The sequence below is a fragment of the Pteropus vampyrus genome, unplaced genomic scaffold (assembly GCF_000151845.1).
Source record: "Pteropus vampyrus isolate Shadow unplaced genomic scaffold, Pvam_2.0 Scaffold3, whole genome shotgun sequence".
In the NCBI taxonomy this organism is placed as follows: Eukaryota; Metazoa; Chordata; class Mammalia; order Chiroptera; family Pteropodidae; genus Pteropus; species Pteropus vampyrus.
In genome coordinates, this window is record NW_011888784.1 from 13884433 (window position 1) to 13894947 (window position 10515).

Here is a 10515-nt window from a genome sequence, read left to right on the forward strand (position 1 = left end):
GGGTTATGGCATCGAAGCCTAGACCTCAACCTTGACTTATATGTATCTGAGTTCCAGAAGTTCCTGTCCAACTGACCACAGCCACCTCAAACAATGCCCAAAGCTTACCGAGTGGCCCCATGACCCTGGGCTAATGGCTGCATGGGAATCACGACAGACTCCTTCCTTCTTCTCATCATACAATCTAGGCATCATCCTACAAACGATGTCATACATCTCATCACCTCCCCCTACTTGTTATTTCTCCCTGCTGCTTATCTCTCCCTCTCCCTGAACTGTTATAATAGCCTTCACCAGCCTCCAGGCCCTCTCCATCTCTCCCTGGACTGTTGTAATAGCCCTCCCCAGCCTTCCTGTTTGCAATCTGCTCTCTTCCAATGCATTCTCCACGTTACTGAGTGGTCTTGCTGAAACACAACCATGACCTTGCTCCTTCATTTAAAATTTATCAGTAGCTCTGTTAAGGATAAAATTTTGCCATTCTCTTCAAAATTTAGAAAAATCCTCACATTCAATTCAGCGAAGTCCAAACCCCCAAGAAATATGAAATCTGGGTGCAGTGAATCTTTGAGAAACCAGGAATCCTGCCCCAGAATTCAGAAGGGGCATTGCAAAGTGAATTCTTCCTCATGCATCAATGCCTCTTTCTTGGTGTAGGTTTTCCCAGTTCCAAGCTCACTCCCCTTTGCCTCCAGCTCTCTCCTCTCCTGTCCACTCTTCCTTATTCAATAATCAGGAAATGAGGAAGAGCCTCTTGGACACTAACCAGTAAATCTGAATCTCTGGCTGTATTCCAATCATATCTTCCTCAGTATGTCACATCCCTTGTGAGTGAATCCCATTTACAATGTATCATTTACCATCAGCTAACTCTTCCCAAGTAGCTACTTGCCACTCATGGTACCAGTGGTTGTTAATCTGGTGTTGTGCAATCCTCTAGCGTGTTTATGCCCGTGCACAGACTCCTCTCCAGGTCATGTCCATATTCATTTTAACAATTACCTTCTTCAATAGAACAATATCCAAGAAAGCTCCAGGGCATGGAGTGACTAAACTAATAACAACACCGAGCTGAGAAGCACACATCTGGGCTGTCTCTCTTAACTCCCCACCCGCAACCCTATTAAAGAGGCACCATCATCCTGAGTTTACAGTGGAGAAGACTAGGCCAAGTCTAGCAAGGCAGCAGGGATTGTGGCTGTGAAGACCATGCCTGTGCTCTCAATGACCTTAGCTGCTGTACTGCATTCAGCCAAACCTTCCTCCAGGAGCTAGGACTGAGTGGGTCTCATGAGTTGTAGGTTTTGTAGGTGGACACCAACTACATGAACATCAACTAGTCTCGCAATATGTTTTTTTTGCTTGCAAATCCATTACCCATTGCCAACTATTTCCAAGAAAGTAAGAGCTAGGGAGTCTCTCTGTTTCTGGTTTAGACCCTACAGCTAACCGGTGAGTGAATTCTGCGACCTCTGGCAATGAAGTCCTGTGGACAAGGCATGAAACAAACCAAAGAGCAATGCTCTGCCCTGGAACTCAGCATCCAAACTTGCCTTCTTCCCGTCAAAATACAGGAAGATGAGCTTACCACCCTGCACAGTTTCATAATTAGGCTGGCACATTTGCCCACTAGTTCTTGTGGCTGGTGGAGAGGTGCCAACTGCCTTTCCTGCTCCTGCAGAAAAAAAGAAACCACCATCTTCTCCACTTGTCTCCCTCCAGCTCCCACCCCAGAGGCTCGACTCCAAGGCTTGGCTCCCCTCTTCCCATTACCTACTGGCACTTACTGGTGTGCACCAGGTATGAGCCCCCAAAAGGTGTAGACAAGTTAGCCTCTGATAACTGATACCTAACTGTGGTTTCATCTCATTGGAGAGGACGCTACCACCTTCTTCATGAGTTACAATATGTGTAAAATTGCTTAGCTCAACAGCCAGCACAAAGTTAAGTGCTCCATAAATGCTGGCTCCTACTCTCACTACAGCCCCTACTGCTTACCTCTGAGATAGTGAAGGAAGAATTACAAAGCATTCTCCCAGGATGACACAGAAAGGCTGCAGTTAGAAAGAGGGCACACCGTTCTGAGTATAGCACCTAAAAGCTACATGGGAAAAGACTCATAAATTGGACAATATAACAATATATTTTATGCATATATCGAGAGACACCATAAATTAAAAGATGATTTGAGAGACAGGGAGAAAATATCTGTGACACGGTTGTCAAAAAGTTAATATTTATAAAGAGTAAAAAGAATACTTACGTTTTCTTTGCTTTTATATATGAAAAATTCCATGTTAAAAACAAAGAGTAGCTATTCATCAATTAAAAAGGACAAACTATTCAGGAGACAAATGAACAAAGAATATAAACAGGCAATACTAAGAAAAGGAAAGGTCAATAAAGCAATGAAAGATGAACGACCTCAGGAGTAATAAAAAATGCAAATTAAAATGCTGAGGCACATTTCATTTTTCAGAATTACAAAACTTCTGAAAAACTCTTCCCATTCAATGCTGGTGATGGTGTGGGGAAATAGTCAATCATGTATTGATGGTAGGACAGCAAACTAGTGTAGCCTTTTTAGAGAACGATGTGATGATATCAATATTTGAAATGTCAATGTCCTTTGATCTAGAATTCTACTTCTAAGAGTCTCTCCTAAAAGAATGCTAGTATATATGTACAAATATGTATGTGTGTGTTCATTACAGCAAGTGTGGTAGTAGGAAAAAACTGGAATGAAGACATAGCAAAATTAATGCAGATACTTCCATAAAATGGAACACTAAGCAATAATTTTTTCAAATCTAGAACTAGTAATAGAGAAAAACGACAACATGCATTTACTAATTACTAATTGCCAGGTACCCAGTATACTTGTTTGATATCTAGAGAATCACAGAGAAGGGTAGTTTAATAAAATGGTGTAAGGCAGGGACTCTGGAGCCAGACCATCTGCACTCTAAAACAAGCTCCAGCTCCATCATATACTAGCTGTGGGACTCTGGACAAGTTGTTTCAACTCCCTGTGCCTCAGTTTCTCTTCCTATCACATGAAGATAATAACAGTACCCACTTTGTGGGGGAATAATGCAAAATGAAGTTAGCACACTGAAGCTCTTAGCATAATGCCTGGCAGACATTCAAGTGCTCAGTAAAGGTTAGCTGTTGTCACAGCTGTTACTGTTGCTACCTTCATCTATAGACTATATGATCCGACTATTCTCCATTTTACATCACATAGTTGGTACCACATATTTAAGCCCTATATCATTTTTATTTGAAAACATAAAAAGTTGTTATTTATCTGGTACCCATTCTGTGCCAGGGGCCATACCTAAATTGACACATGTCTATTAGTGGTGGACCCGAGCACCCCCTCCATTGCTTCATTCGGCACCTCATTCTACATTCTGTGCTGCAGCACGACCCAAAGGCCGTGCAGGTGAGGACGTGCACAGACCAAGTGCTCTACTGCTCCCTCGGAGCCACGGCCTATTCCCCACCAGCAGGTGCAGACTTAGCTTCTGATATTGGTGTCCATACTCCATCCCCAGCTGGGGCCAGGCCACATCTTCTCTCTGCTGCTTGAGGGTCAAGTACGTCTGTGTCAAACTACTATGCCCAGTTCCTTCCAAATGCAAGTTCGAGGCCTGGCCATAACCCTTGACTCCCCCATTAGCCTATTTACTTCCGTATCACTTTCAAATTATTAGCATTCATACTTCTGTGTAACATATGTTAAGACTTTTTTCCTTATTTTTATCTCAAGTCTAACTTACAGGATAAAGTAACAATTCTTGAATTTAACACCGTTACTCCTTCCCCACAAGCTGATGATACCACTAGCTGGGAGGAGGGTGTCCATTGCTCTTTCTCAATGCTGAGCCCTCATGTCCACTTGAACATCTGTGAATACTGGGTGGACAGAGGTGGCTCCAGTTAGCTTATCCCCTGCATTCCTATTCCTCCAAACAGGTTCCTGAGCCTGGCGACAGAATAGCATACCTTCTGTTATAGAACGAAAGCTATATTATGCCATTTTGTTTTATGCTGGTGTCATATTCCATTGCCAGTTTTGGAGATGTGATGAATATGAAACTTATTAGAATTGGTTATGCTGGGCTTCTTGGTTACTGAGAAAAGCACGAGAAAACCCTCCCAAAGAGAGTTCGACATATTCCCTGAGAATTTGAAGCATAAAATTGTGCTAAATGGAATTAAAACAAAAACAAAAAGACCTACTGTACTACCGATATAGTAGTCCAGAAATTTGAGAACTATATTCTCTGAATAAAAGTAAATTTTGACCTATAAACATAAGCATTAAAGTTGGTCCACAGAGTTCTATGAGCTGCCCCTCTTCCAATAGCCAAAACACTTCCTACTCTGGCATTATCCTAAGAAAGAGGTGGAAACTATAATAATTACCTGCCTTGCCCTAAGACAGGGCTTCCCAGATTTAGCACCATTGACATTTAAGAACAGATAATCCTTTGGGGGGCCTGTCCTGTGGATTGTAGAATGTTTAGCAGCATCTGTGGACTCTACCCACCAGAAGCCAATAGCACTCCCTGCCCCAGTTATGACAACCAAAAATGTGTTGAGACATTGCCAGATGTCCCTCAGGGGACAAAATTATGTCTGGTTCAGAACCACTGCCTTACAGGACCACTGGGATGGATCCCAGCCTCTTTCCACCTCTCCAAGCAGATCAACTTTTCTCAGACTCTTACCCAGACCCCCTTTCTTCCAACTGGCTCTGTATGTCCCCTTGCCTGACCCATCTCCTGCCTTCTGCAGCCCCCAACCCCAATCCTCCACTATGCTGTGGGAACTCATGAGCAAACAGCAGCAAACTCCCCTATAGCCTTGATCACTTCATGGAATATTCCTTGCTCTAATCTTGAACTTAAGGATGTTGTTCCCTACAGCCCTCTCACAAGGCATGATGGATTCATCTCTCAGACTCCACATACTCCTCTTTGCCAGCTCCAGACCATTTTCTTCCCAACTTCCCTTAAGCCCCTTTGGACGAGGGTTGGCAAACTATAGCCTATAGACCAAATCTGGCCTGCCCAACCTGCTTTTATACAGTATTCAGCTAAGAATGGTTTTCACATTTTTAAATGGTTGGGAAAAAATTCAAAAGACTATTTTATGACATGTAAAATTCCAATCTCAGTGTCCATAAATAGTTTCACTGGAATGCAGTCATGCTCATTCGTTTACCTGTTGACTATGGCTGCTTTTAAGCTACAAAAGCAGAATTCAGCTGAGTAGTTGCAACAGACACTGGCCTGCAAAGTTGAGCATATTTACTATCTGGCTCTTGAAAGAGGAAGTTTCCAACTCTTGCCTTTGAGGCACGTGGCAGTAGTCTGTACCATCCACTCCCAAGCAGTTGTCATCATCTACTACCTGCCAGGTCACTCTTCCATGTGTATTAAAATATACACATGACTGAAAGCCGGATGGCACAACTGCTAACATCAGTTGACTGAATGAAGTCCAAAATTACCTCTATAGGTTGGAATGTTGTGTGGGAATCAACAGGATGAAATGTAAAGTTCATATATTAAGTTGCATACAATGTTCGTTATCAGAAAGACTGAAATACAGAGCAGGAAGAAGATCTTCTATGTACTGACAGGAAAGAATCTGAATGAATAGGAAAACGGTATGGGGAAATTTTATCCATATCATGGAATGCTAAGCAATAATAGAGCTATAACATTATGGAGCAAATTTAAGTCAGATGACTTTCCTAACAAGCAGAAAAATTCAAGGATAGAAGGTGTTGCCTCAGGAAGGACAATGCCTGAGCCTGGAAGTGCACAGAAAGGGCTCCTGCTGGCTAGACAACCCTGAAGACCCTTCAGTCCTGAGATTATATACTATTACGATTTAAACCAGGTTCTTTTGCTAATTAAATGCTAAAAATATAATTTTCTTGGTAAAAAATGGAAATGCCAACATTTTCCTTCCATCCAATCAAATCTGTAAATTTGAGTGCAAAGATGAAGCATACAATCACAAAAGATACTTTTAGGTGACAGATGACCAGTAATACCTTATTTGGTAAATGCTTGGTGTGTTCTATTTCTTCAGAAACCAAAGCAAAGCAATATGAGTTTAGAGTCTTATCAGTCCTGAGAATTAAAGCACATAGCCTAGCAGGCCTATGTCTGTAAGACTTGGAGATTTTTCTCCTTTCAGCTCTCTGAATTTTTATGTTTACCTCAATAGAAATACATCTACATGGTATATAAATCAAATTCCCTCTATAAAAAGTCAGAAGTACATATCTCACACAGTGACTATGTGTAGGAATGGTTGGTTGGGAAGTGATTTTGTTTGATTTGGACATTGAAAAGCAAAGGCCAAAGGCTTGAATTCGACCCATGGCTTAGCCCCCTAGTCCTGCGATTCATCCCAAGGTACCGACCCCCTGATTGTTTTCTCACTTGTAAAGTGAAGATAATGACACGTGTCCTGCTTGGATCCTATAGCGGCCCATTGTAAGAATTAAATGATGTAATGATCAAATGACATAAAAGGACTATCTGAGTGCAGAGTGCCATATACATTTTAGGACATCGTGAATCTCTAGCTTCTAACGTATTTCTACCCTCTTTCCAAAAGTATTGGTATTAGTTGGGTCATCACAGAGTTATAAAAATCCAGCCTAAAATTCCTCCTGTGTGGCGTAGGCAGGCACGTTCCTACAAGTTAGCAGTAAGTCGGGCCAGAACGTCCAGGTAGATGAAGAGTAATCTAGGTCAGGCATGCTTCTGTGTCCTTCAAGGTCTACAGGGAATCAAACACAATGAACTACTTGACTCTAAGGTAATGTTTGGAGGCACAGATGCTGAGCAGGTGACTAAGCTATGCATGCAGAGAGCATTTCCAATTTTGCTTCTCGTCACCCTTTCCCTCTATCCCACTCCCGCCTCTGCCAAAATTCACTGTTGTTTGGAGCCATCAGGCAAAATCCCTCCCACAGGCCTCATGGATGAAGCCACTTTATAACCATCAACCTGTAAAACCTTATCTGCCTTTACAAGCTGGAAAGTGCATTTTTCTCAAATAAATGCTTTAAAATTTACATCAAAGTAATAATGCCAGTAAAATGAAAAAAAAAAAAAATGGCCCTGTTTGAAAAGACTGAGACAGCAGCATTCAGAGCAGGATCTATGGCCTCCCTGTCCCAGATCCCACCAAGCCTAGTGCCTCGACACTGTGAACTGTGCCCAGGATGGTCCACTCCACTGTTATCTTTGCCAACATGTTACCTGAACTTACAGCATAGGGACCCTTGAAAAGTGTAACAGCAAGAAATATAACAAGAACGAACGTGACACAAGTCAGACAGAGCAAAAGATCACCAAGTGCTGCTGGCAAGGTCTCCTAACTCCCACCCTCATGGTTTTAAATATAGATTTTTCAGCCCCTTGTATACACTTTCCTCAACTCTCTCCATGTTAATTTCTCAAGCAGTAGCTAGAAGTAGTGCTAGAGAGAGCTTCAAGGACCCTTTGAGCACTGCCTGAGTCTTTCGAAGATCTTAGATCACAAAGGACAATGCTCGTGGTAGATGTTCTCATTCCTCAACCTGTTTAGAAGTTTTGGTTTTCTTTTCACAAAAATAGAGCTTGTTGTACACAGACTCTAATAAACAGAAAAAAACCTGAAGAGGGAGGCCTATGCGGTAAAGAAGAATGTCAACATGGACTGTGCCTAGCACATCACTCTCAGAACAATGCCATCCTCCCTCTTTCTGCAAAAGGAGGTACCCAAAGGCATGGGCTGGCTTGTAGTCCAGGGATTCTATGAGTATCAGACTTCTTGGGGCACTTCTCAGTACCGGTGGGGGTGAGCAGTCCATTAGGGATAGAGAGGAAGGGACATATCTTGATCACTCTCTTAAGGTCATCCAACTAACTCCGAGTTATGTTCTTCTTCGCCATGCAGCCTCCCAATCTACATTTGCCTCCCAGGTCGATCTGCATGATGGAGGAAAACTCTCCAGCCAAACGATGTGAGCAAGGCTTCCACCCTGCTGGCAGCAGGAAGTGGTGCACCGGCAACTGGTTTATCCCTCAGCCCCTGTGGACCTGGTTGGCATGGACTAGTCCACAGAGCCCCTTCATCCTAGTGAATGGACAGCATCCACTTGGGAAGACAGAACTGGATTCAGACCCCTGAGCAGCCTGGCCATTCTTTTACTGCATCTGTGTTTTATGGAACTACTTCTGAGTTCCCACAGATTTTGTCAAACTTTATATTTTGAATATATATAATTCCTCAGGGGACTGTCAATCTATTTTTTCCTATCTACCTCCCTCAGTCTTACTTTCTTCCAGCCCAGATGTGAGGTTCTTAAGAACAGAGATCATTCCAATACATATACACACACACACACACACACACACACACACACACACACATATGTATGCAGGCATGTTTATATATACATATATAAAGTTTGACAAAAACTTTATGTATATATGTATATATACATGTACATATGTACTATATATATATATATATATATATATATATATATATATATGAGAGAGAAACAGACAGGGGTCTTCAAAGCTTCAGACAGTTCTGGTCTATAATGAACAATTTACTGAAATTTTACTTGTATATAAAATTATATATTTTGTTTTTATATATGTGTATTTTAAATTCAGATAGATTTATTCTATTTAACTCAACCTCAACTTCTGTACTGTCATGAGTACCTCAGGCCTTTCACAACCTCACATGTGTGATCGCATACCATTTATTACTAAGTCAGACCTTTGTGTTTTGGATTCTTTTCCGTTTGATAATGCACAGCTTTTCTGAACAGATGTTAACCGAGACATTAAATAATATAAAAACACAAGTGGATGAAGAAATGTTTGTAGGGTTCGTAAGATCTGTGCACATTACCAGGGTCACCTTGGCTTGGGTAGTTCCGTGGGAATTTGGGTTAGGTTGGTGTTTTAATGGTAGAGAAGTGGGGTGGGTGGGGCGGGGATGACAGTGGGCACTTGTAGGATTGAAGCCACCCTCCCTCTTTCCGGTATCCCTGCGCCCCTCTCCATGGCTGGTTCATGCTTACTTCTCACGGAGATCTCGCACTTGACTGGGCTTGAAGCCAGGAGCTGACTGCGAGCAGGGGCTCGTGGGAGCCGACAGTGGACTCTTGACGCTCTGTACCGAGTGCCTGCGGCTCCTCCTGCGGTCCAGGGCCCGGTGCTCTCCCGCGCCAACACCGGAACACACGCTGGCCCTCCTCCGGTCCCGGCGCCCGCTGGCGGGTGGCTCTGCTGTCTCATCGCCATCCTCCTGCCGGAGTGCCACCTGAAAAAGCAGAGGGCACCCACTGCAAGGTCAGCCTTGACATCCCTTCACAGCGCCTAGGTGTGACTGTGCCTTTCAGGCTCGCTCTAATGAGGATTTAACAGTGTCTTTTCCCATCCTGCAGCCTCAGCTTCTCTGCAGTCTTCGCAACCACACGTCTCAGTGCAGTCTGTAGACTGAAAGGTGCTTGCCACTGTGTATTTACCCAATCAAATGAATAGCTAGACAGTCTGCATATGTGAGCCACAAAAATATATATCAGAAATAAACTTGACATCTAGGATAAAGGGTTTTTCCCACCTAATTTCCTCTTAAAAGTAATGCGTATTTGTACAGAGGAATAATTGGTTTGCACTTTGTCAGATAGGCTTGCATGTAGAAGCCTGAGCCAATGGTATCACTTATAAGTTCAGAAAAAGCTCTATTGTTATAAAATCTCTTGGAAATTCTACTTCCTAAAGGTTCACTCTTCAGTATAACTACAGAACAAAGAAAGAAATTATGCATTTGTTTAATTACGTTTATTATCTCAACTTTAACACTTTAAAAGGCATTCTCTAGGGAAAGTTTGAGAGTGATTATGTACCTAACCAATGACAGTATTTTAAAAATATTTCCAGCCAATTACTTTTTTCTTCATTTTGAGATGTAAAAATTCTAGACCATTTGAACTTATTCTGACCTGAGGTATTGATTCTGCTTCTTATTAAGCACACATTTGGAATGATAAGATTAGGGACTAATGTAGAATTCAGATATTTCTAATTCCTTGCCTAACCTCAGAGATCCAAGGATCAAATAGCATTCTGCTCAGTTCCTTTCAGAGAGGCACACAGTGTGTATAAAGTGAAATCCACTTTAACTGCCTTTTGTCAAGGAAGACAGAGACGATCAGAGAGTTTAAGTGAGGAGAAAAATCTGGAAAAATTATCAAAACACCACCATAAAATGGAATTCAATGAGGGCTTTCTAAAGTTCAGATCCTCAACAAAACATCTATCTCCTTAAAAAAAAGAACAGAGTGCATGAAGGGGTGAATAAGGCACAGAATCCCAGTAGAGCCAATGGCAGCCTTGGGCTTGGCAGTCAGGAACAGCATAACATGAAATTTGGGGCTGGCATTCACTCATGGTTTTGTTTTTACAAGAAGAA

At 42.3% G+C, this 10515-nt stretch overlaps 1 protein-coding gene across 1 annotated transcript in view; it reads right to left on the minus strand.

The window, feature by feature from the left end:
* FHOD3 (formin homology 2 domain containing 3) overlaps positions 1–10515 on the minus strand; it is a 406356-nt gene that overhangs the window by 126036 nt on the left and 269805 nt on the right. The window contains exon 10 of the mRNA XM_023532085.1: positions 9122–9363. Coding sequence (XP_023387853.1) covers positions 9122–9363 — 242 coding nt within the window. The remainder of the gene's footprint in view (positions 1–9121; positions 9364–10515) is intronic.